This window comes from Aquila chrysaetos, chromosome 5 (assembly GCF_900496995.4).
Source record: "Aquila chrysaetos chrysaetos chromosome 5, bAquChr1.4, whole genome shotgun sequence".
Classification (NCBI taxonomy): domain Eukaryota; kingdom Metazoa; phylum Chordata; class Aves; order Accipitriformes; family Accipitridae; genus Aquila; species Aquila chrysaetos.
In genome coordinates this window covers 75,432,231-75,458,209 of record NC_044008.1, presented here as the reverse complement: position 1 = coordinate 75,458,209, position 25,979 = coordinate 75,432,231, and the positions used below count along the sequence as shown (strand labels likewise).

Below are 25,979 nucleotides of genomic sequence, written 5' to 3'. Positions count from 1 at the left end.
ACCTTCCACCTGAAACGAAGCACCAGGCCACCCCAGAACATCTTCTCACCAACTGCCTTTCTCCTTCTGCCCCGGTCGGTGGTGTCAGAAAGCTGTCTGAACGCAGTCCTTCCCACGTGCTTTCTATTTGCTCTAGCATCAAGACCATGAGCCATTGCAATGCAAGATGACGTCTCTTACTGATGATTTCCAGTGAATAATCCTAAATCTTCAGACTTAGGCTTCTAAGCTAAAGTTGCAGTAAGAGATGCCAGCATTGTGCACTACCATTTTAATGCCTTAGAGATTTCTTGCTTTTAAATCTGGTTTTCTATTGAGAAACTAGTTACTTATTTGAACTCTTATTTGTTTTAAGTATACATGTCAGTGAGTGGTAAAATCTGGGTTTTGGGATAGAGAATTATTTTGCCAGTGGGGGCAACGAGGTCAGCCCTTCCCTGATGGTACGGGTGTGCAACAAATTACCGTCAGGCTGGAGATGCCAAACTAAGGTGAATAAGAAAGGGAAAAGGTTAAAGATTTCCCTCTCTTCTCTAGATACATGAAACTATTTCAGTTTTGTATTTTGGAAGGCTCTTTGCAAAATGAAATCTTACTCCTACTGTGGAATTAAAAGGGATATAAAGAGGAACCAGATCTGCTTTTCCAGTCTTAAATATTTTTTCAGGACTTACTCCCTTGCTAGTGGAAAGAGATGTGTCAATATTAATACAGATGCTGCTGTGCCCTGCAGATGTCTTCACTAGCACTGCTATGGGTCTGCTTAGCCAGCAGGAATTTTGATCATTATGTTGTGATATCCATAGTGAATGTTACGACTGGTTTGGTTAATTCTGTGTTGATTCTGACAAGTTTGGACCTAAATGTCTTGATACTGAATGGAGTCCAAAAGCTCAAGTGAGTGGGTATCATGCATCTCATGCTCTGCTTCTCAGACAGCTGCTCTGTCCCTGGCTTTCTAAGGCAGTGGCTTTTCAAATGGTTTTGCAAAACAATAAGAGAAGCATTCCCATTTACGAAAATTTTTATCTGGGGATGCTTCAGTGAACAAAATTTATTTGTTCTTCTTTGCCTTAGCCATAAGATCCATAAGGAAAGTATTTAAATGCGCAGTTTGTCCAGCAGTTTGGGCAGCTGCGTATATAGTGGGCTAACTGCTGTGCACTTTGTGATACTGTGGGCTTTGCTTTTGCCAGTACCACCTGGCTTAGGTGGCTTCTACAAAGGCTTTTTTTATTTAAAAAAACCCAAACAAACCCCACACTAAAAAAACAACCCTATTACCAGCCCACCAAAATGGAAGTTAAGGCTTCAGATCCTGGATCATGATCTGGCCTTTATTCATTTCATTACGGACAAAGCTCCCACTGTGAGCAGTGCTGCCAGGATTTAGAGCCTGAACTCCATGTCTCTGCTGGTGTGAGCTCAGGCAGATTATAGGAGTTGTCTGATGTGTAATGCAAATTAGTAACAATTAAATTTTTGCTAACTGTATGCTGAGATCTTTCCTTGCTGCTAATGGACCTCTGTTGGACGTAAAAGGGAGCAGCCTGGATGCTGCCCACGGGCCCTTTGGTCCTCCCCAGTATTTGCAAACAATGCATTCTCCATTTTGTTTGAATTTTATCATTGAATAAAAAAAAAGTTGATTTTCTTGCTTAAACAAAAATACTGCTTCAGGTGAAGTAAAGCACTTGAATATTCTAGGGATTTAATCCTTTTGTTCTAAATAATACAAAATTCAGGGAATGAGAGGCTTCATTTTGGAACTTGGACAGCTGAAATTTTCTTATATTAACACAAATGAACAAAACACTGCGATCTGTACGACATTGCCTGTTACTGTTGGGCTTCTTAGCTGAAGGACCTGAACAAATTAGCCATTGGCTTATACTTCTGGATGGTATTGGTGAACTCCATCTTCATTTTGGTGAACTAAATGTTTAGCCTCAAAATGTTGCCAAGCTCTGTGCTTTAAGTCTTTATGATTTTTAAACGTATTTTGTACCAGGCAGGTGTTAGTCAAGTAACTCAGTTGCCCTGATGGATGATCAGACAACACATTGAGAGCAGTGTGGCTGGAGAGATTAGAAGAAGTAAATGTTGCTACACCTTTTGATCCCCTGCAGTAAAACATGGGGCCAGTACTGCGAGTTTTGTGACTGCAAAAGTTCAGATTATGAGTCTGCATTTGCAAAATAGTTATTTGCAAGGCACTGCGTGAATCTAAAGCAGAATTTTTGTTTTCAAATGAGACTAGTCCTATTCAGTTTTTTTAATGAAGGCATGAATATAGATCTTTATCTACAGGAGAACTCCAGTGATCTTTAAATAGGGTGATGTCTTTCTGAGCAGCCGGTGAGTAGGTTGCACAGACGTGCATGCTTCCTGGATGTGAAATACACCGTTTTATTTCATGGGCTGATTAGACATTGCTAGTTCTCACACAGATTGTGGCTGTGTTGTGATTTATATTTATGATGCAGATTGGAATGGTACAACCCCCATTCCCAGCCTGATCTTTTAAAAAATCCAAAACGTGCTTTTTGCGTGGACCAAAACAAACAAAAAGGACCCAGTAATCAATGTTGGCCTTTTAAGACTTTTTGAATCACAATTAATTAAGGAAAGTTTGCTTCCTCCCAGGTTGCTTCATCCAGCTGTTTTTAATGGAAGGCTTGAGGCTGAATTATCCCAGGAGTTATTCCTCCACGACATCACTCCTTGGTACAGGCTTTTCTGTGCATAAGCAAGTAATTCTGACAGTGTGTGCTTTTTTTTTTTTTGCCTTTTTTTTTTTTTTTTAAAACCTGGGGTCAATTTGCAAAATTATGAATTACTGTCTCCCCTCTTGAAAAGAGATGATTTGGCTAGCAGAGGAGCAAATCCCCAGGAAATGGGGAGCTGCTGCCTCCAGCAAAATACACTGTCATATCACTGAACTGCGGCCCTCACACTGCTTGCTGCCTTCAGAAAAGAAATTGCTTTTTTATTTTTCCCAGGAAAAGGAAGGCTGTCTGCCATGCTCATCTCTCTGTGTACCCCTTCAACAAATTATTGTTAGTTGACCTTGTCCCTCTGCTGCGAAACTAGGTGACCTGACCCATTTCAGGTGACAGAGACCTGGCTGCGAGAATCTTAAAACTGAGCCTTCTGTGACTAATTAAAATTAGTTATGAATAATAATATGTCACTAGCTGCTAAATTGTTTCTACTTTCTTTCCATTCTCATGGTGTGATTGTCTGTCCCCATGTAGTAACATCTGCTCACCGGAGACCCCACTGCATTCCTGAGTGATGGAGAGATCAGTGGCCTGTAGGACCTCTCCCACCCCCATATGAAAAGGAGGAAAATAACACATAAAATGAGCGTGTCTCACATGAGGAGGCTAGCTCAGGGGGTAGCCAGGCTAACCAGAGGTCACGGCACTTGCCTTCCCAGCCGTAGCAATCTGGTGCTTGCTGCGGTGTAGGTGTGCTGTACGGTGACGGTCATCACCGCTCCTACCCTTTGGAGCCAAACAAATGATGGTCAGGAGGGCTTGAACCCTGTCAAAGCGAGGGAGGTGACAACCTCGCTGGGTCGTTGGAGGAAGGGAGAAGCGGAGGTCATCTCAGAAGGCCTTTTGGCTCCTGCAAGGAGAGGGCAGGGTGTCTCCCAAGCTCGAGTGCCTCAGACTTTTCTCTGCAGGAGACACATGTGGGCTTTGAGTGCAAAGACAGATACTCTTGTTCGCGATGTTGGTTGTTGGTTCTGCCTTGTAAAGGCATTAACTTATAAAAGGCTCGTTAGCTGTCTGGGCTCCAGAAGACCATGCACACAGCTCTTGCTTTTTGACACTCTGTGTTTCAGTAGCTGCTGGTCTTAACCTTGCTTGGCTTGAGCTGGATACCACCCTAGTGTCATCACCTGAGAACCCTGCTCGGCTCTTGCACTGTGCGAGGTGGATTTTCTTAGTGTTCTAAGAGATGATGAAAGTCATCTTGCCTGTTAGATAGCCATATTTGTCCCTCCAGGTCTTTTATGCCAGTCTGGGGCTTCCTTTAAAACTTATTTCAATATGTGAGAAATTTCAAACATTTCACAAAAGGTGGGGTGATGTGGAAGAGGAGGAAAGGAGTCCGTAGGCAATGGAAGACTTCTCCCTTTCTAAAGGGGAGGCTTATTTGCACAGTGCGAGCAGCGTGCTCAGCCTGGAGCAGTGCGAGGTGGTGATGTAGTGGTCTGTGCACTTCTCACTGCCTTTCACCTGGCTTACCTTTGAGGTCTTCCCCAGGAGAAAGGATGATAATTTCTCAGGCTCTTTCAGAAACAGCTCTTCTCTAGCTAGTGGCTGAGTGCCTGGGTACCGTTTTGCAGGAGGACTGGCTGTGTTTTGTAGAGCTTTGAGCAACCCAACGATGTAAATCCCCTGCCTTCCCCATAAGAGTGGATGTGGTGCTGCTGGAAAGGGCATCGTCTAACGAACTCCAGAAAAGCTCGTTAGGGGAGATGGAGCAGCAACAGGAGATAGTTTCAGGCAGCTGCCAGATTTACGAGGAGAGTTCTGACTCAAACATGATATCAGGGTCAGAATGTGTCCTTGAATTATGGTTGTGGTATGAATTGCAGTCCTCTGCCACGAGGTGGGAGGGAAAGCCTGGTTGCTGAAGGGGAACCCCCGGGCTGTCTGCCGGCCCAGTGGCAGCTTGGTTCGAAGTGCCGGTACAGGTCGGAGGCCACAACCGATTTAGGGAAAAAGCTTATGTGTTAGTCAAAGCCGTTTCCCTGTAAGTAACAGAAGGGTACTTTCTGGTAAGTGTTTTCTGACTAAAAAAGTAGTAAAACCATCTTATGTGTTGGGAACTGCACAGGGGCTTTTTTTTCATATACGTTTTTAAACACCCACACACGCACTGATAGAGAGCTTAACTTCAGTTAACCCCAGATGTGCAATTGTATTAGATAATAAACAACGGCGGTTGGTGTTTTGCAGTCTTGGCTGTTCAGGACTCTGCTGTGTTTTTTCTCTAGGCAACAGTAAATGCTCGCCCCCAGCGCATCCTCGACACCTCCTCGCTGACTCAGTCTGCCCCTGCCAGCCCCACCAACAAGGGCATGCACATCCACCAAGTGGGGTAAGCGCCAGCATTGCTTTCTAGCACTATTACTGTAGTGGGTTTAGGTGCTCCCTGACAGTCGCTGCTCAAGTAGCCATCCCAGTTAACCGCACCAGAGAGAGTGAACATGCCGAGGTCTCGGTAGCTTCTTGTTTTAGTGCTGGTAAGGTGTTCAGAAACAAAAGCTCTGCGAAAAGGTGCAGAGTTTCTTCCTGTTTTTCTTTTTTGGACAGGGTAACAAGCCACACTAATTATCTAAAGATTAATTGAAAGGAAGAGCTAACTGTTGCTGATTTTACCGATGCACTCTGGCCTGACCTGTGTGGTATCCAACTTTCCCATTGAAGTCTGCTCTGTATTTTCTGCATCCGATGATAAAAGCTAAGGTTATCTGATGATCAACAAGAGATGCCTAAGCTTGTAGGGAAATTGAGATAATGGTATGGGCAAAACTAAGATTTGAAAATTTGATTATTTCCCAAAACCTGCTCTCCAAGAAAATACCACGCTTTAGATCTAGCGGTCCCATAATCAACATGCACCAGTAAGATTCAGAGTTGGAATGGAGGGCCCAGAACTGCACAGTGATGGTTTTTTAATGTTTTCTGATAGTAACTGTGCAATAAGATAAATCTCAGTTTACACATAAATTAAAATGCTTTTCTGTGGGCTGACAGGACTTCCAGTCTCCCCATTGAAATACAATGGCTAATCAGTGTGCCTTAGGTCGGGCATCGTAACCTGTGGGCGTGTGACTGTTGGACCTGCAGGTTCCCAAAAATGTTAATTTTCTTATCCTCAATCTGGAGTTCGCACACTCAAGGTTAACTGTTGTTTTCAGGTTTGTATGGCTTTTGGAGGGGATGGAGGGATTGTGTTCTTTTGTAGAGGAAGCACAGCAGTGAAGTATATATCTTATAAAAAAGTAATATAAAAGTAATGTAATTCACATGCAAGAGTCTTGTGTCCAATGATACCTAAATCCTCTCCCTCTTTTTTGATCTTTAGAGGGTCACCTCCAACCACTAGTACAAGCAGCTCCAGCCTGACAAATGATGTGACAAAACAGCCAGTCAGTCGGGACATCACATCTGTAAGACCTGCCAATGTTGGCAACATGGGGGTTCAGTATACTCCCCACTCCCACCAATTCCCCAGGACAAGAAAAATGTTTGACAAAGGGCCAGAACAGGTAAAGAGACTTTCCTTTCAGATCTGACTACTTCCTTGCTCCACTGGGTTTTGCTACACATTCTGTTCTTTGTGTTTTATTTCTACCTATCTCTTGTTTGCTTCTAGCTGCTGTTAACTCCAGACTGGCTTCCTCTAACCAGCAAAATAAAAATGGATTAACTTTAATTTTTTTTCTTCAGGATAAATTTTGTTTTGTAGCTTTTGATAGGACATTATTCATTTCTGCTACTAAGAAGTGTTTAGTCAGAGTTAATTATTTATTCTTTCATAAACATTTGTCTGCCTGAGTGATAACACAGAGTCAGATCCGTGCCCCTCATGTTTTCTTCTCCAACCTCAAGCAAAGCAGGGACCAAGGAGGAAAAAGGGGAGATTCCTCTTCCTTTAACATACAAACTGGCATTCCTCTTGAGAGACTGTTAGGTGCTTCTGCACCAGAATATTCACCTCCTTTCCAGCAGCCCGTACCCACTCCACGCTTGGCAGCCCCTCTTCACTATGCACAAGGGAGGATGTGAGCCCAGACTATTACTAGGAGGACCAAAGCTCATTACAGGTCACCCTGCTGGAAGAGCGCTGATCAGTTAAGAGCTGTGAGGACCTCTGGGAAGAACAGCAGTGACTCCTCTTTTTGGCATGCAAGCAATCCAGCGAGGGTTTTGCATACATTTTAGCATTCTAAAGATAATCATCAGGTACTGGGCATTTTTCCATATACAGAAGCATGAAGGACTGATGTGGTGCCAAGTAGAGCAATCAGTCAGATCTTAGTATGCACAAAGGATTCTGAATGTCACCTTCAGATGACTTTAGGTGAGTCACGTTGGATGAATATGGTTGAGTCCAAGCACACTTGGACGTGCTTCTGCCCATCACTTGAAGATAGAGACTATTACTTACAAATGGTCAGAGTTCTTCAGGAGTCAGCTATCTGGAAATAGTTTTGTGCCTACCTCTCCCTCTACTTCAGCGCATTTCCAAGATTTTTTTTTTTCTGGTGCTGGCTCTGTGGATGGGAGGAAACTGAAAAGGCAGCAGGTGTGCTCTGCTGCCTGTACTAATCCACAAAGTGTGATGGAGGGAGGACACTGACCCTCCTTTTCTCCCTCCTGGTACTATAAAAGGGAAGGATTCTCCCATCTGAAGCAGCGGGCTGTGTGCATTGCAGTCCACAGGACAAATGGACAGCTCAGCTTTCGCGTGGTCAGACTACTGAAAAATAACTGCTCTTCACTTAAATTGGCATTTCTGCCTTTCTTTAATGAGTGATCTCACAGAAGGTTCCGGAGGTGGAGAGTCAATTCTTCTGTGTGGTTACAAGAAAAAAATGATGAAGCCTTAGCAGGAACACCTTCTTCTCATGGGCATGGCAGCACTAGCCTGGATCATATTTCTGAAAACATGGCTGACACCTCAGTGGATGGAGTGGTCTTTCCGTTTTCTTTTTGGATGTCTTGCGCTTTGTAACAGATATTCAATCCATATATGCCCTTGACGTGAAGCTGTGTCTGGCTGTGCTTTATCCTGAATCATCTTTATTGCTCCACTGTTTCTCATGCCAGATGCTTGGGAGACCGTGAGAAAACTCATCCTGGGATGAGAAAACACATCCTGGGACTTCATTGTGATGATACACTGATGCTTCAGCCCTGATTCATACAGTAGCCTGATTATGTCTTGTGCTGTGCAGATGAGGGAATTTGCGCGCTTCCAAAGAGTTAATGTAATGACAGTGATCTTAAAGCTAGATGTAAAAATTTCATATCCTTGGCAATGTGTTTGAGCTTTTTTCTGCCCGGTGATGTGTTGAAGGCAATCTGGGTATTACTGCGTATGCATCTTGCCCACGTGAATGGGAGGGACGTGGGTTAACATCCTGTTCTCTTTCTGGACAGACTACTGACGATGCTGATGATACCGTTGGACACAAAAGTTTCATTTCAGCCACAGTGCAGACGGGGTTTTGTGACTGGAGTGCGAAGTATTTTGCTCAGCCAGTCATGAAGGTAATTATTTGTTATCTCTGTGCATGCTTTCTGAATCACGGCACTGCAGCTCTTGAAAAGTGGTTGTGTCCTGAGTGTAGGCTAGTGGCTTTCCCTATTCTTTTTCCCTTCCTTTTCCTTTAGTCTGGGGAGGGAAAGGAATGGACTTACTTGCATCATGCTGCTCTGTGGAGCTGTGTGACCACTGTGCTTGTAAAGTAAGAGGGAAGAAATCATCAGAGGGAGCAGGAGAGTTACAGATGGGACAGCGGTGTATTACTAGGGAAAGAGCCCAGAACAAAAGCCTTGCACCCCATGGAGCATGTTCAAGAAAGAATGTAAAACTGAGGGAAGGTTCTATAGTTGGTCTGGATCCACCTGTTTTGCACAGTTGCAGGTTGTGTTGCAGAGTTCTTTCATTGTAAATGTTGTGCTTGTGTGTAAATTGAAAATTGCATTATAGTAAATATTGATATTTTTTTTTTAATTTTAAAAAAATGGAATAAGGAGGAGAATTCACTTTTATTCCAGAAAGAGCTGTGAGAGGCTGGAGGAGGAGAGATGCTGTTTCTTACTGACATTCTAGCTGAATTTTCTGGCTGTGGTGATGCTAAAACAAGCAGAAAAATGGTGGAAACTGCTGCCCTGGGTGAAGACCACATAATCCCAGTGGCAGCAGAACATACCCTCCACTTGAAGTTAGGCTTGACTCCGTACTCCAGTGTGACTTCAGAGCTGTGCTCTGGTTACAGGCACTCTGTATAGATGCCTTTAACTTAAAAAGGAGAAAGTGATAGTGACTGGACATCCACATGACTACCTGGGGGAAACTTTGGAAGCATCATTGTTGTTTTTTAAAGTTAAAAAAAAAAAAGTTCTATTATGGCAAAGAATGAGGGTGGTAATAACAAATCTCCACTGAGATCTTTTTAGAAGTGAGTGTGTTCTGGTAACTAAGTTGGCTTTATGTGAAGTGAGAGAGACACCTGAGCCTTGTTCTAGGAAAAAAACAAAACAGAGCTCTTAAGAGGTGGGCAGAGATCATCAGTGACTGGAAAGAGAAACTGTTGAATTCCCAGAATCTTTTAGCCAAAGATCAGGTTTCAATTTTAAGTATGAAATCAAAACAAGCAGTAAATCTCACCTTATTATAAGCAAACACGATAAGGCAAGTCTCCAGGTGCCTTGGGAGTCAAGCAGCACAAAGTGTGACAGAACTTTCAGCTTAATTTCTTGGAGGTATTGCAATTTCTGTGAATAATAATGCACAGTCTGTATTAATGCCGTTACCTGAGCAACTCCACAATGGATGTTTGTATCCAACCCCTGATATTTAAATCTTAATAATGAAGAAATTGTACATTTTATGTGCTGTCTCATCCAAGAATTGCCACTGAGCCATCTGTCACTGCTCCTTACACTTTTTAGGCATGTTAAATTGATTGGTGATGAGGTGAGGTAATTGCCCCCAAGTTTAAGGATATCAGAAAAGTAGTTACATGGCAGCCAGTTTCTGTGTAGCTTTGATTTCTTTAGAGAATCACCAGAAGGAAAGACTAGATGGTAAAGTGATTGCCTGACACTTCCTCAGCTGCTAGCGAAATTAACTTTCTTCTGATATCATTAGCAGAATAATTCATTAGGACATACATCTGGCCTGTGGGACTTGGTTGCTTGGTCAAGCTTTAAACCGGGGTTTTCTCTTATCAAGATGAGTTTTGGTGTCTTGATTCAAGTCCAGGAGAGAGTACAAGAGGAGGAGGAGGAGGAGGTGGATGTTGTTCCATCTCTTAGTTCTTATTAAAAACATTTGTCTACTTTTTAAGGAAAGCTCTTCCCAGTGAAGAGGGGTGTCTTTATTAATAAAATAAATCATGGTAGACAGCCAATCAAAGGCAGGTTCAGTGAGTAGATGGGGAGCTGTATGTGTGTGTGTGTGTGTATGGGTTTACTACTTCATGTGCATAAAATAGAGAAAATTACTTTAGGGGAGGAAATAAAAACCGCGGAGCATTCCCGTACTAACTTACAGAAGCCAGGGAGGGGGACTCATGGAAATTGAGGGCTTCCCTGCACCCCAGTGAGTCCCAGAGTGTTCAGTGTCTCATCATGAGAATTAAGGTGCTGCAGACTACACCCCTGTGCACACGACATGTGCAGTGGTCTGTGTCTTCAGCTTTTACTAGCGTAGCAAGTAGCATGCATGACAGCAGTGGTCTTTTAATAGCTTCCTAAGTGTTTTTGTTTGGAAACACTCACTGACTGGGGTTGAGCTTTCTGAGCACAGACTGTCCTCAACAGCAATGTTTTAGGTAAAGTTTGAGCAAAACAAAATCTGTGTTTTCTAACAAAACAAGGAAGAGAATTGATTTCCCCATTACTTCTGTAAAGCAGCTTTAAAAGGCCAGTGGAGGGTTTCTGCTGGAAGACTTGTGTGTTATCCTGTCCTAACAGGGAATTATATGTAACTTCATAATGAGAGTGGGTGGTGTGTGTGCAAGGGACAGAAAGAAGTCTCTCTATGGGAACTTTCTTTGGCGTTTCTTGATTGCTGCTTGTGTAATCAGGCAGGACTGGCCATCCAGTAACTCGGGTGTTGGCTGAGTTTCTAAAGTGCTCCTTTCCTAGCATCGCTGTTCCTGCAGGAACAAGGAACAAACAGCCCTGGCTGGTGGCTGCTGTCTTTTGGGAACTTCAGCCTCATGAAAAAGGCAAAGAGTAAAGTCTACCAAGTACTGATGGAAAAAGATGATATTGGTGTTTAATTCCGACACCTCATTTGGAGATGCTGCCCACCATCATAAACAGGGAAAGACAAGACAACTATTCCTGTAATGAATAAACATAAAATGACTGTGAGTGCATCTTAGTCATATTTAATTTATGAATTTAGTTTTGCTTCATAGACCTTGCTCTGAGAATGCTTTCACTGGAAAGATTGAGGGATTAATTTCCAGTGTAAATCACTGGCTCAGTTTCAAGCCATCATGCCGAAGTTGATTTATTGATTATCTAATCCAATAAATGGAGAAAGAAAATACTGCATTGTGAATTCTCAGTGTGCCAGGAAAAACAGATACCTACTCTAGCTCTGATCTCTACAAAAGTCTTTCCTCTTCCCGAAAACTCTGGGGCAAAAGGCTGTTCTGCTAACCACAGGCGGTCTTGGACTGAGAGGCACAGGAAAGCCTTGTTGCCAGCTGTCAGGAAGCCCTGAGTCAAGGAGAGCGGGAGCCAGCATCTGTTATTTCCAGAACTGGCAGAACATGCAGGCAGGAGCTGGTAAGGATCCTGGAAGGTGAGAATTACATAAGAAATCCTTCCTGATAAATCCCCGCCTTAACTTCAGCACTGTGTCTTGGCCGTTGTTCAAAGTCCTGGTAGAGAAGCGAGCCTTCCGTGCAATTGCTGCAGTAACGTTAACCATGGAAAAACTGTATTTACTACTGGAGCAGTCTGCTGAATCTTCCCTGCTCCCTTCCAAACCCTGACTTCCATGTCGAGAGGGAGAGACAAAGTGTTAAAGAAGAAAAACTTAGTTGGCTTTTGAATGACACTGCTTGGTAGGGAGGTTTCAGAGTTGTAATTGGTTTCAGTGTGAGTGGAAGCTCAGAGATGTTAGGAATCGGTGGCATGTCATGATCCTCATCGTGTAGCGCTGTTTGTGACTCCCACGTACCTCTGGGAGCTTTGCTTGGAGGATAGCTGAGCAACAGCCAAAACCAGGCGCTTTTTTACTAAAATGACTTTCTGATGCTTAAATGGAAGCTGGCTGGGAGGGAGACAAAGACATGAATGATGAGCCTAAATAGTTCTTTTGAATGATAATTTCTGTTCTTCCAGCCAGCAGCAGCTGGGCTAGAGGTCATGGCTCTCTGCTACACACACATCCCGACGTACTCCTGTGCTTGTTTGTCACCAGAAGCTCCCTCGTGTCGTGTTCTGTGGGGTTCATATTTTCATAGATTATTACTCTCTCCTGACAAGATCATCCATACAGCTCTGTCCTGCAGGCGGATGGGCATGGGAGGAAAGGACTGCATTCTGCCTGCATGCTCTGACTCTTTCTGCTCGCTACAGTGGTGGTCTAAGGGCTCGGTCAGTCAAACCTTGCCTGTTTAGCAAAAGTATGCTAATTGCCTGCGTCACGCTAAACTGAACTGGTATAGAGCGTCTCTGCTAGGTTACAGTTGTTTGCGATGATTTTTAAGGATAAGTTGAGTTCAACAGAGTTTATTTCATTAAAGGATATTGTATGTTTACTCTCCAATAACACTTTAGAAGGACCCACAGGGATTTTTTTTCTGCGTTATTCTTGCTGGTTTAATTCTCTCAAAGCTCCGTGACCTTCCTGCAGTATTGTGCCAGGTTTCTTTCTATGCAGGCTCAGGCCCCGTTACTTTCTCTTCTTAACTTGCCTGTTCACCGAATTCCATCCACCATCAATCAGCTTAATGATAACATTGGGACTGGTGAGACCCAGAGTCTGGACCAGAAGTGGAGCCACCTAGAGTAAGTATATAGTGCTTAGCGAGTATATTTTGGGCATTTTCAGCTGTGATCCCAGCTGGACCTGGGGGAAGCTATTGGACACACACAGATCCTGGCGGAAGCATCTTTGCAGGAACCTCCCTTACCAGTTCCAAGGTGATGACATTCACCGTCTGCAGAGCCTTTGGCACAGAGAATATGGTTGTTTGAGTCAACTGTACCAAAGCCAAGACTTTAACATATGCCCTTAGTGTTCTACTGCAAGGAGCTGGATTGCATTGTAAAGTGATGCATGGATATAACCCCTTCATGACATAGCGATCCTTTGGGTGAGCATCTGGGACTCCCCTTTGTTCACCTCTTCAGAGGACAAAGAGGAAGACAAAGATGGCAAACAGATGATTGTGGAGGCAGAGGCTGCCCTAGAGCACACGTGAATGGCAGGTGCTGCAGGAAGATGCCCAGGCACCAAAAGTGGAATGGGCCAGGTAAAGACATCATCTGTTCTTTGCTGTCCTGGGGGAGGAAAGGCTTTTGCTGGGGGTCATGTCCAGCTTTTAGGTTTGTCACGGTCAAGCAGCACACCAGCAGTGCAGATGCAAACACGGGAACTGAAACAAAAAGCAACTGTTTAAGTAGGATTCCATGCAGGAAAATCCAGGCAGGGCCTTTCTCTCCCCTCATCAGTTGATGCCTCACTCATGCATTGGATCTCACTAATGTACTGGGGATCTGAGGTAGTGAAATAATCTCTCCCTAATGTTTTCCCGATACGTCTACTGAGTCAGCTTTGAATACTGCCCTGCCCTGCAGTTCAGGGTATCTGCAGGAGCTGTGTGCGGTAGCAGAGGCAGGGTATGTTTGGTTTCTATGAAGAATCATGTTTGCTGACCTGGCAGAGCACAGATGAGTTATTCACCCAGCACAAGCATTGTCTCCAGAATGGTCAAAGCAATCAGAGGTTACATCTAACAAGATATAGAAGGATTTTGTCATTGTCAGTTCTGCTGGGACAGTAGAGAGGAAAGGCTTAAGTAGTGGGCTATAAAGATGCCTTTACTCTCTGCCTAAGGAAATTATAATAACCATTTTAATTCCTTTTTTAAGGACCTGCAAATGAATGCAGGGCTCAAGGATGCAGCAGAATGCTACAGTTGAAAGGAGAGTAAATGTGCTCCAGAGATTGTGCAAAAAGAAGACAAGGTTTCAGTGAGGACTAAGGACATGCAGTGTGTGAATACTCATGGGATGGAGCTGGGCCCTGCCTGCCGGCAGCCTAGAAAGGAGGAGGTGCAGGAACCAGCACAAGTGGATAGAGACAAGCACCTGCATCCTTCTGCACCTCAGGAAAGTGCACTGCAGCAGCCTGCTGTCCGTGAACACACGCTCCCATCGGAGAGCTTGGCCTGCACACTGCAGCCTCCTGGGGACGTCCACTGATGGGTCAGTGGTATCGCACAAGCAGCACGTTATTGCACGCAGTTTTCAAAGGATCTGTATGTGCGTTTTCAAAAATAAGTGTTTTGGCGTTGTTGGTGAAGAGGAGTTGTACTTTTTTTGCAATAAAATCTTGTGCTCTTGCTGCGTTTGTCATACAGGTCTTCACTTACGTTTCTGAAAGGATCTCAGGTGTGGGGGGGCTTTGGGTTGTTAGTGGTTGGAGCTTTGATGGTTGGACATTGGCAGTTTATTGTCTCCAAAGCAATCAATATGTGCAGTTTAAACTTAACAAGCAGTATTGGAGATTTCTCACAAGCCAGCCTGCCAGAACTTCCCCAGAGATTTGTCATCCCATCGGTGACAAGCTATAGGTGCTGGCGATACTTCTGTCTCGGTTTCTTGCTCAGTCCCTTTTGCCATCTGCTCCTCCGCTTGCAGGTGGTAGGCAGGATACACCAGGCAAGGGGGTTTTTGAATGGAAAGACCACTACTGCCACCAAACCCCATTCACTGGTGTTCAGCAGTAGCCGAGGCAGAAGCTGTCCTAGCAAGCTTGGGAGGATGGGCAGTCACTGAGTAGCACGGGGGGGGGGGGGGTGTTTGCTGGTCTCGATGAGCTTGGTGTGACTATCCTGGCCTGCGTTACGTGCCTTTTTGCATCACTGTTCCTGTTGACGGGGAGCCTGCACAGTCTCCATCTTGTCAGAGTATTTCATCCTACAGTCACTCGCACTAAGCGTACTTCCAGCTGTGTCTGAGGCTTGTCTTGCCATATGCGGTCTACTGATGCTATAGTGTCTAGGGACCATACCCTGAGAGATCTCGTTATAGGAGGAATCTTTATTGCAGATATCAGATGATAAAAACAACTGCCTGCTCAGCCTCCTTGGAAGAGTTATTTTTCTTCAGACCTGAAAAGCCCAGCAACTCCTTTAATCTGATATTCTTTATCTGCTAGAATAAAGAGTGCTTTGCTCAACTGCATAACTGTGTATTTCTTAGTCTTAAACTGTGAAAGCCGCTGGGTGCCTGTAGGAGAATTTACCATTCTGCTCATTCCCTTCTCTTCCCCTGGCCTTTTAGGTCTTTAATTTATTCCCAGAGAAGCTGGATTTTCATTAAGGTGTAGGTGTAATCTCGCCGCTCTCAAATCTCCTTTGATGTATTTTGTCTTAGGTTTGTTTATTGCTTTACGTTATTGGTCATTTGTCATTGCCTTTCTAATAGATGTTGTGTTCTTGAAAAATTGAAATAGTAGTGCGCTTTTTTTTTTTTTTGCAGGAGGAAAGGTGGAGGGTGGGTTTCTTATTTATTTTAAAGAAGCAGAAATTCAGCTCAATAATAGTTGTTTTCCAAAGTATAGTGCATTTTGAAGAAAGTTTGTGTAATAGTGACAGACAATTTAAGTACTTTCTTATTCAGGGAAAAAAAGTGTATGTTTGTGGGGAATGGAGGAGTGAAAGGACTTTGTCTTTTATGTCTGCCTTCTCCAAGAGTTACTCCTTTTGGAATAGCCATCATCAAAAGAAGCTAGACTAGAGTCCTGTAGCTCAGCCCTTTAACTGACCCAAGAATGTTTCTAGAGCAGTAATGTTACTAGTCCTGGGTAATTCTTAAAGCATTAAATAAAAGACACATCATACGTAACTCCTGCAGTGGTTTGGGGGATGAGATCATACGAGTTTATTCCTTCTGATCCTGTACTTTGACTAAGGGTAGGAATACCTGTGGTCTCTGCCCATCGTTAGGAGCAGCACTTTGACTTCTCAAGTCCCTAGCAGGAGCTGCCAGTAGTGCTGGTGCAGAATCCCAAACTGGCCGCCTGGCTAGAGGACAGATTTTGCAGGAAAGCCATGGAGTATGCTGAAGCCTGGAGGCTATGGGGTGTGAATAAATATAATAAAATAGATCAGAGCGGCTGTAGACTGCTTCAGGGCCTCTCTCCAACTTCAGGTGGAAGTTTGTACATAATCAAACCAAGATGTCATGGGGGCATCATTGTCTTGCAACCAGTTCTGGTATGGGAAACTGAAATGGTTGCTGTGTACTAGTAAATGTGATGTTTGTAACTTGAGCATCTCAGGGATCTGAAAATAAAGTAATGCCTTTTTTGGCCTGCAGTCATCTATTAGCAATGAAAGAAAGATTTTAATGTGTTCTGAGCTTTCTGTATCAAAGCTGTGTTCTCTCTTTAATCTCAAGATTGCTACGTGATGCTTTTCAGCTGAAAAGTGTTAAGCAGAGTAATCTGTATTGCACCAAAATCAGACTTGCATTGTTTAGGGAGGAGAGGAGTTACGGTGACTGTGTGTACAGTAGAAAGAGGTTCCTTACCAACCCGTCATGTGTGTCACAGCGATGGGTGATTTGAATGTGCGTGGCTCTTCAGAAACCCCATGTCATTCACTTTGGAGAAATGCCTACGACTTAAAGACAAAACAAAATACAGGACAATAAAAGGAAAGGGGAAGAGATTACAGATGATGGGGAAGATTTAGATCAGAAAGATGCTCAAGTATTTAATAACATAAGGTCCCATGAGCTCCTCTGTTTACTGCCTGAAGCTGGAGACCCTAAAGAATTTATGGCTTAGTCTGATGTGCATGTGTATGAGCGTGTGTTACAAAGGTAATTCATGGAGTTTTGATGGTTACTGTTGTTTTGTGTTGTGGATATGTTGATATACTGAAAGATCCCAGAAGAGCATGACTTGGAGAGCCAGATTCGCAAGGAGAGAGAGTGGCGGTTTCTGCGCAATGCTCGTGTCAGGAAGCAAGCCCAGAAGATCATCCAGAAGGGTGAGTGATTTCCCTCTTGCCCATGCCGCAGGCAGCTTCCTCGAGCTCCGAGCACTGCGCTTAGTCAGGGTGCTGAACTGTAAAACCCCAATTAATAATGACCCCATGCTGACCCTCAAATTGGAAAGGTGCCTGTGCTCTCTCCTGTGTGCAGGCGAGGTGATGCTGCTGTAGGGTGTTTCGCTAATCGTCACACACCCTTCTGTTCTCAGCTGCTGGTTTTGTTTGCCAGATCAGGGGCGTGACCACTTACAACGTCAAAAGTCTGCCTTCCCCTTTGAAAACTTAACTACAGCGCCGTGTTAGAAAATGACGTGGTCGGTCACAAGTGGAGTGCTCAGCCGGAGCGTAGCATCGGGCTGGCTAACCTGTCGAGTCCAGCACGGGAGTGGAGGAGCCTAAGAGTAATGACTTCTTTGAAGGAGGAGAGAGCTTGCCAACAAAGCAGGTTTCCTCACTTACAAGAATTGACAGAGCATCCCATTTTCAATGCAAGTGTTGGCTCCCGGGCCCCCTTGGCTGATGGGCAGCAGCTGAGCTCTTCAGCCGCGTACCCGATCACAGCCGGCACCTCCGCAAGAGCCGGAGCAGTCAGCATGAAATCGATAATTCAGAGGCCCTTACCAGATGCTATTGATTTACCATTTGGGCTTTTCCTCCCTGTCCTGTAAATTTTGGATGGATACTGTAGGTTATGTTTTTAAAGGGATAGAAGGCAGAATATTGCAGGATGAACTTCAGAGCTGCAGTCTGGCTAAGAAGGCTCAGGCAGTGTTTGACGTGTGTCAGACGCTGTTTGGACAGCTGGTCGTGGCAAACCAGCCCTGCCGAGCTGCTGGATGTGTCCTCCGCATGCTCAGAAGACATCTCAGTGATGTCTTTCACGTTCTCCTCTCCGCTGAAGTCTGTAAATGATTGCTTACCTGTTATATCCCATTATATTTTTAATACTTGTGTGTATGGCTTTATGTGTGCTGCTTAGAAGTTTTCCTCTAACGTGCCTCAGGTTCATGTTTCATTAGTGTGTACTCTCCAGAAAGCTGATACTGCTTTTTTTTATGACTCTTTATGCCTCTGCAAGGCAGCGGTTGGGCTAGAATTCTTTTAGCGTAGGAATTTATTCGAATATAGTGGAGCCCGATGAAGTTTCCTCAGGAATTTGCATACTTAAATTATTCCAGCCTTGAACAGCAGAGGCTCGGGAGTGGCATTTATGGGAGCTCTTCTTGTGGCATCCTCCTGGCAGCATTCCAGGGGCAGAGCCATACGGGTGGGTGGTGTTCCTCTCCTGGGATGCTCGCTGAGGCACGCGGAGTTGGAAATAATTTGCTGAATGAAGAACTGCCCAAGGCTCAGCCTCCTGCATGTACCTCATTGTCTAGAGGTTTGCTGGGCTCGGGTCAGTACAATGGGTAGCTTGATGTCGTGAAACTGCAGAATATCATAAACCAGAGTAATACAGAAATGAAACTGGAGCCCAGGAGATGGCTTGGGAGATCTTTCTGAATACAAAGGAGGGGATTTTTCATGCTTGCCTGAAGAAGTTAAATCTTCTTCTAGACAGTGTTTCTATTTGGTTGCTTGACCCGTGTGACTAAAATGCCAGTGTTTATTAAAAAAAAATGAAAATGTGAAATATTAAAAAGAATTAAAATAGACTTACAATCTTTTAATGAAAATCAGATTAAATGGATGCATTCTAAAACAAACTAGAAATCAGTAAACATCTCCTGGGCTTACGGTTTTGTGTGATGAATTCATAGTGTGCCAAAAAATTGCAGTGTCAGGGGTACCAAAACTGTTTGTGAACAGCAAACTGTTCTAAAGAAAAGATGGGAAAGATCTTTAACCATCATTTTAATGTCTCCATGGAAAATACATTTTTCATTTCCAAATTAACCTAAAATTTAAAAGAACTGAAATGGAAGGTTAAATAAATAATCTACAAGCTAAAATGAAATGCTGTATTTTAAGTTGAAAAAAGAGAAGTTTTCATTTCTTTATTTTGAAAAAATAATGTTGATTTTTCTGTCAACACAAACCGGTATTTCTCTGGGCTTGGTTGTGCTTGCTTGCTATGTTCTTTTCAGTTACCAAAGTCAAGGACCCCCTGATCTGTCATCGCACTTTTTAATTTGTACCTTAAGACGTCTGACAATCAGCATGGAGGAGTTGGGGCTGTCAGATAACTGGGATCTGGGAAGGTTCTTGAAGGAGGAAAGCATTGGGGGGGGTCTGTTGGTGAGAACTGGGGAGAAGGAGGAGGAGAGCGGTGGCACTTGGCACCGGGAAGCTGGGGGACGTCCGAGCCTCGTCCCTCGGGCGGGATGTTCCCAGGCACTGAGCTGTGCCTGCCTCCTGTCCCCCCGCAGGTATTTCCCGGCTGGATGATCAGATCTTCCTCAACAGGAACCCGGGCGTCCCCTCCGTGGTGAAGTTCCACCCGTTCACGCCCTGCATTGCCGTAGCCGACAAAGACAGCATCTGGTAAGAGTTTCCCCGGGTCTCTAAAGTGCCGCTGCCCTGCCGCCGCACAGCACGTGCAGACGGGTTCAGAGCAGCACGTCAAAGAGCATGTATGGATTATTATGGGGTAGCACAGCTGTATGTTGTTCCTTTTCTTTTCCCTACTCCCCTCTGTGGCCATCCTTCCCTCTTTCAGGATAGGGAGATGGGGCAGAGTCCTCCCAGAGTTCAGTGCTGTAGTTGTAAGCATTGCACTGAGTCCTTTTCTACAGGAGGTGCTGGATTAGAGGGCTGCAAGTGAGTCCTGACAGATTTATAATAGTTACTTACAATTGGGCTTTTATCCTATTTCTTTCACAGAAGGTTGACATACATTATTAATAAAATGATGCTGAATACCAAAGGAGAAGAACAAATTGAATTGGTATCGAATGTATATAATTTTTAGTTTCAGTGTAATGAGTAGATCTCTTTACACTTGCACAGAGAACTAAGAACTGACTTGATATTTTTTCATCCCCCAGTTTTTGGGACTGGGAGAAAGGGGAAAAGCTGGACTATTTCCACAACGGGAACCCTCGATACACCAGGATCACAGCAATGGAGTACCTGAATGGACAGGACTGCTCCTTGCTGCTGACTGCCACAGGTAAATAACACATTTTCCCAGGTATGAGGGCAGGACTGGCGGGCCTTTGCAGAATTCACGTCCGTGTGAGCTGTTCTGGACCTCTTGCTCTCCCCTTTATGAATCTGGCCTAAACTGACCCTTCCCTTCCCCTGTGGCTTGCCTGCCTGGTGTTAGCTGAGGAGGCATTTCCAGGACCAAACCTGAAAGTTGTTTATGGCAGTACTGAAATCTCTTAACTGCTTAAGTAGGTGCTGCAAAAATTTTCAAATGACTAACAAGTGCTTGCTGAAACCACTTCCGATCGCAGCTTTATTTGTTACATCATTCTGAGTCTTCATCTATCATTGCAAGTTCATGGTAACCTCCTCCAATACCTCAGGCAACGTGATTTTATTTGGTTAAAAAGCTGCTGTCCAGAGCTGAAAAGGAAATCATGCTGCAACCAAAGTATAAGAAATCAAATTCTGTTACTTGTGCTGTTTTAAGTCTAGAGCAGGCAGGGCTTATTTTAAGCACAAAACTTCTCAAACAGTTCTGAGTTTCTCTCTAGTCCACATATCTCACCCAGGGGAAACAGTTCACTAGAATGCCCTGTTGCATCACGTAAGGTGGCATGAAGAGCTCTTTCCCATTCATTGGTCTGTAAAGCTGTGAGTAAGATCTGCTTCTCTTCCAAGGAACCATTCTTAACCTGTCAGTCTAAGTGTTTTCAATAGCTTTTCATACTTCATGCTGAAAGGTACAGGTAGGGTATAATTAGGAGAGGTGGAAGAGGAGCTGAGAGGGCCTTTAAGACATTTTCCTTTCAATTTATTGATTCTTAGCACAAAAGTTTCACAGATGGGGAACAAATTGAAAAAATACACGATGTTCTTGAAAGATTTGCTGCTGATGGGCTGGGCTTTGATTCAGCTGCTTCTGTGGGGTTGTATTTTGTATTTAGTAGCATGCTTTTGTGGCTCTCAGCACCAATAGCAAGGAGGACAGAGACAAATCCTAGAGAAAATTAATGGGTCAAAGAAATGGAGTGACATCTAACGGTCAGGTGTTATTCAAGGGAAGGAGAAAAGCTCTTCCAGAACAGTTCCCAGTAGAACAATGCTTTAGGTTTCATGGATGTAAGATTAGAGAGGAAAAACAACTCTAATAAAAAGGATTAAGTTCAAGTGACTTTCTCAGTTTTGGAGTTTGTATGACTACGCTGCTGCTTCTCTTCTTCCTTTGTTGTGCACAAGTAATTATGAGAGTTGCATCAGCAGTGACGTTGCATTGTGTTCTCTTTTGCTGTGTTCCTCAAGATGATGGTGCCATCAGAGTATGGAAGAACTTTGCAGACCTGGAAAAGAACCCAGAGATGGTCACTGCCTGGCAGGGGCTGTCAGACATGCTGCCAACTACACGAGGTGTGTTCCCACTAAGTTTTGTTGAGGGAGTGGGTAAAAATAATTTGTGATGGTAGGGTTTTTTTCTAGGGATGGGGAGCGTAAAATGGGTTTCTCAACTTCAGCCATTGGTAACATCCTTGTTCAACAGTCTCTGCCTTCTGGAATGACCTTTTGCCAGGCCTTGGTGAGGAATTACTTTTCCAGTTCTCGCAAAACAAACCAACATAACCGAAAGCCCAAACCAGCAACCTCACACACACCCCAAAGAACAACCAGAGCAGCCTCTTGCTGGGGAGCAGAGGGGTACAAAGTCCTTACCATTCACAAGCTTCACAGCACCTGGCTTGCCCAAGCGTTCCTCTTAGCTGTGTTCTTAAGGAGAGAACTGTAGAACAACGGTGGAACTGGGCACTGCCCTGCTCCATGCTTGTCATGGCAGGAGGTTATTCTTCCCCTTTGGGTGGGATAGTAGCTCATGTATTGCCTCTTTCCTTCTGATGGGCCGCTCAGCCTTTGCACAGCTTTGCATGTTGCACCTGTGACCTCCTTTAGCCTGAGCTCAAATTTTGGCACTTACTCTTCGCTGTTTGTTGTGGGTCAGGAGGTGGCAAGAGAATATGCAATCTAAATCTGACAGTGCAGAAGGACAGCACAGTTAGACATTGACCTGCTTTAAATGTTAGAAAAGTTGGATAGAAAAAGATGTAAAAAGGAGCACTGGCATCCAGCCATACACAGGATGAAGCCAGAAGACCAGTTTGAGTAACCCTGAAGTCTGTTTTAGGACATTAAAGGAGGTGGATGTTTTGTCCTTCCAAGACCTGGTAATGCGCTAATGCTCTAATGGTGATTCTCTGTCACTTAAATATTTTTCATCAACGGTACAAGTTTCCCGAAATGTGCGGTAGTTCAATCAGCACTTGTGGGATTGATGCAGGAATTGCTGGGTGAGGCTCCCTGGCTTGTGCTATGCAGGAGGTCAGATGAGATGACCATCATAATTCATCCTGACCTTAAAATCTGACAGTTCTCATTTCTGAGCTTATTCGGTTCATCACAGGAGCCTGACACAGCTCTTTCAGCTATTACATGGCTCTTCTAGCTATTCATTGGATTTTACTAGTGCTGCCTTGTTGAGCTCGTATCTGTTTTGTTTTTCTTAACGCCTCATGGTTTGTCCCTGGTGTTACAGGAAAGAAGAACTGTATTTGAGGTAACTTTAGGCTCTGTGCCTCGCTGCGGTATGTGCACAAAACTGATTATAACCTGCTGGAAGTTTGCAGCCTACTGTGAAAACTGCCATGGTCAAACCCTGCTCTTTCAGAGATGTCATTAAAAGCAGGAGGAAAACAGTGGTACCGCACCAAGTGGTGAAAGACTGGATCTCCTTAGGCGGAGAGGAAAGTGTCCAGTAGTCATCTCAAGTTGCCCTTTGTAGTGTCATTTGGTTGGTCTGTATTTCTTGTCAACACCAGCTTTCCTGAAAGATGTTGGTTAATGTTTACCATCCCTGGATTCAGGATCTTGCTTCCTTGGTGCTGGTAACAGACTCACCCAACTGGGAATTCCCCCAGGCTGCTCTGATCCTCAGCTTCTTGCTGCGTCAGTCGTGTTCAGGGAGGACGCTGACAACTGTTGACTGAACTCCTTCAGGCTAATTCCATTTTCCTGCCTTACTTTCCACGTGCACCTTAGCAAGGCATAGCATTTGCTGATTGTACCTAACTCTCTACAGGCCTTTAATACAGCGGAAAGGATTGTAAGCATCAATGTTTGGCATTGCAGAATAGGTTAAGAGCTGAGGCAAGAGCTGATTTTGCCAAAACAGGAGTGTTGAAACTTTTAAGTCTGGTCTCTTTAAGATTGTGGGTGTTTTCCCTTTTCTTTCCCTTATGGTCTTAGGAAGTCTGGGTCCTGTTGCACCTTTGGAACAATAGAATTCAGTTTGGAGGAAGAGAAGGACAGATTTCTTTGTGGAGAGAGAAATAAATGTAGTCACTTCAAAAGAGCTATGCGGATCAAGTCCCCTTGGAAATGAGACTCTCTTCAACAGTTATCTTTTGCTGCCAACAGTATAGTTGTGGTCCAGCACTGGCTCATAAAACTGAAGATGCATCTTTGAAGCTGCAGAGCTCAGGAGTTTTACTGGAGTTTGTTTGCTCCTACTATTGATTTCCTTCTCTCCTCTCCCACCTTTTTTCCCCGTGTCATACTCAAATCTGAATTTAACAGTCACCTTGACAGCAACCAGAATACTGACTTTTCTAGGCAGTTTTCCCACTTAGAAAAGGAGAGAGGAATATGCAATACCTAAATACATCCTTTGGAAGGTTGGAAAGCATCCCCACATTGTCCGAGTAATGGGAGGTCAACAATAACATGCTCAGGGGCTGCCTGAGAGGGGGGAGCAGACCAGAGTGAGGCACAGAACATAAACTTTTGCACTCTGTAAAGGATTTGTTTGTGGTGTGCAGCCTGAGGTAAGAGAAATGAGCTGATACAGCCAAGTTAGTGTGTTAAACTTGGCCCCGGTTCATTGCACTTAATAGTTGACTTGAGACTCGGTGTAGGTGAGTCTTCATTTAAACACTGGCAAACTACTATGTGGGCACCCTCTTTTTCCTGTATAGCATTTTTTCATTTTGGTCTTGTTTAGATCTGCACTCATGATGCACCAAGAAAGTCTCTTTCAATCAAAATCAGGGTATTTAAAGTAGCATTGGTACCAGGTGCTCTAGTGTAAGGCAGTGACTGGGAATCCCCAGCATGAGAGATGGAGGGGGCTGAGAAAAAGCCAAAACACCTGTTGCTAATAGCTTAATGTTTCAAAAGGTGTAGGAAAAACTAAGCATTTTTTATTGAGCAGCATAGGAAGAACATAAACCTGACGTGCTCTGAAGCTGTGATTTCACAGCAGGAGACTTTGGGAATTCTGGCAATTTCTGTAGAAAAGGATCTTTGAAGGCTGCGGGTTGTGTGAGTAGCGTGAGCTTGCAGAGCAGCACAGAGACCCTTCGCCTGGTGCCTGCATGAGAGCTTAGTTTAGAGTCGCCGGCTGGGTCACGCCGCCCTCAGGCTGTCTCCTACAAAAAGTGGCCATGCTCGTGCTTCTGAACAAATCTGACATGTTTTGTATTGTTTCTTTGTGACAAAGGGAAACAAGCTACGATCCCCTGGTCAGAATGGTTTTGCCCTTGAAAGCAGTACAGTTCTGGAATTTGGAAAAATACAGAAGTGTAACCAGCTGCTCCACAATTACCAAATGCCGTCTGCTCAGCTGTTCCCTCCCCAGCTCCTTGTGTGCTCTCTGCAGATGCCTGCATTGTTTTCCCTCTCCAGTCCAGCAAAGAGAACCAGTATATTGCTTCTAAAGGGCAAGGGCTGAAGGGCTCAGCCAGGTCTCTTCCTGAACACCTGGAGCTCCCTGTGCAAGATTTTCTAGGGTTGCCCCAAGGTGCCTCTCACTTCCCCATATGCTGCTGTGCTCTTTTATTGCCTGGGGGTTTACAGTGGCTAGAAACCAGTCTGTGTCTGAGGCTAGCTTCCCATGTAAGAGTTGTTTAAACAGCACCCATGATGGAGTACCCATAAATTGGTTGCACTCTCTGCGTGCTGGTTAGCTATCTATCACCAAAGTGTGGGGCAGAGGAGCCCCAGTACAGCGACACTCACTGTGGGGAGCCCAGACCTTCCATGGCAGAAGCCTGGTGTTCTGTGCTTCGTTTGATTTGTACAGATGCCATGAGTTATTTGGATTTCTGTCTGTCACTTCCTGATGCATTTTACTTCAGAACAGGGACCAGATCATGCAAAGGATAGTCTCCTTGTTCAAGAAGAAATGTCAAATCTGTGCTGTTGTCAGCCAGCCAGAATACTCACTTCACACATGACAAGCGCCACCGTTGATGGCTTCCCAGGGAATGCTGTGATTGAACTAGTGCCTGCTCTCTGGATGGAGGCATGTGCTGCTTTTGGTGCTTCTGCTTCTCTTTTATGTTCTTTCCTTTAATTTGAGTTGCTTTTTCTAATCCTTTTTTAAGATTTATTTTTGCTCTGGCTGACCAACCTACCCTTAGCATCAACCCCTTAATCCCTGTCTTCTCACAGGTCTGGCCCGAAGGGTTTCAATCTATCTTGACAGAAGTAAACAGGGAGGTGAGTGCTTTCTTTCCTGTTACCTATGATCAGCTGGGGTGGGAAGGACCTCCTTGTCTGGCTTTGGGTTGGTTGACTGGTTGGTTGGTTGTTTTTTTGGCATTGTTTGAATGACTGCTGTGTCCTTGTGGTTCCTGGAAAGCTTTGCTGCTTCTACCTCGCCCATTCCTTGCCTTGTGTCTGTGTCCGTAACAGCTGTGAGAAATGCAGGGAGGGTGTCTGTGCTCCCTAGGTAAGCGTAGCCAACCGCCGAGAAAAAGGGCATCTTCATGTCATACTCTCTGAGCTTTTGGCAGTGAGAGGAGGTGTGGGTGCGATGTACAAGTCTCTCTTT

At 44.4% G+C, this 25,979-nt stretch overlaps 1 protein-coding gene across 6 annotated transcripts in view; it reads left to right on the top strand.

The window, feature by feature from the left end:
• The window catches only part of RPTOR (regulatory associated protein of MTOR complex 1), a 210,571-nt gene that overhangs the window by 167,214 nt on the left and 17,378 nt on the right, over positions 1-25,979 (top strand). For 4 of the 6 annotated variants that reach the window (XM_041123882.1, XM_041123883.1, XM_030013192.2 and 1 more), the window contains 8 exons: positions 5,015-5,118; positions 6,109-6,292; positions 8,190-8,300; positions 16,903-17,008; positions 19,381-19,495; positions 19,999-20,123; positions 21,404-21,508; positions 25,598-25,645. In XM_041123882.1, coding sequence (XP_040979816.1) covers positions 5,015-5,118; positions 6,109-6,292; positions 8,190-8,300; positions 16,903-17,008; positions 19,381-19,495; positions 19,999-20,123; positions 21,404-21,508; positions 25,598-25,645 — 898 coding nt within the window. The remainder of the gene's footprint in view (positions 1-5,014; positions 5,119-6,108; positions 6,293-8,189; positions 8,301-16,902; positions 17,009-19,380; positions 19,496-19,998; positions 20,124-21,403; positions 21,509-25,597; positions 25,646-25,979) is intronic. The other 2 variants (XM_041123884.1, XM_030013194.2) reach the window with 1 other exon arrangement.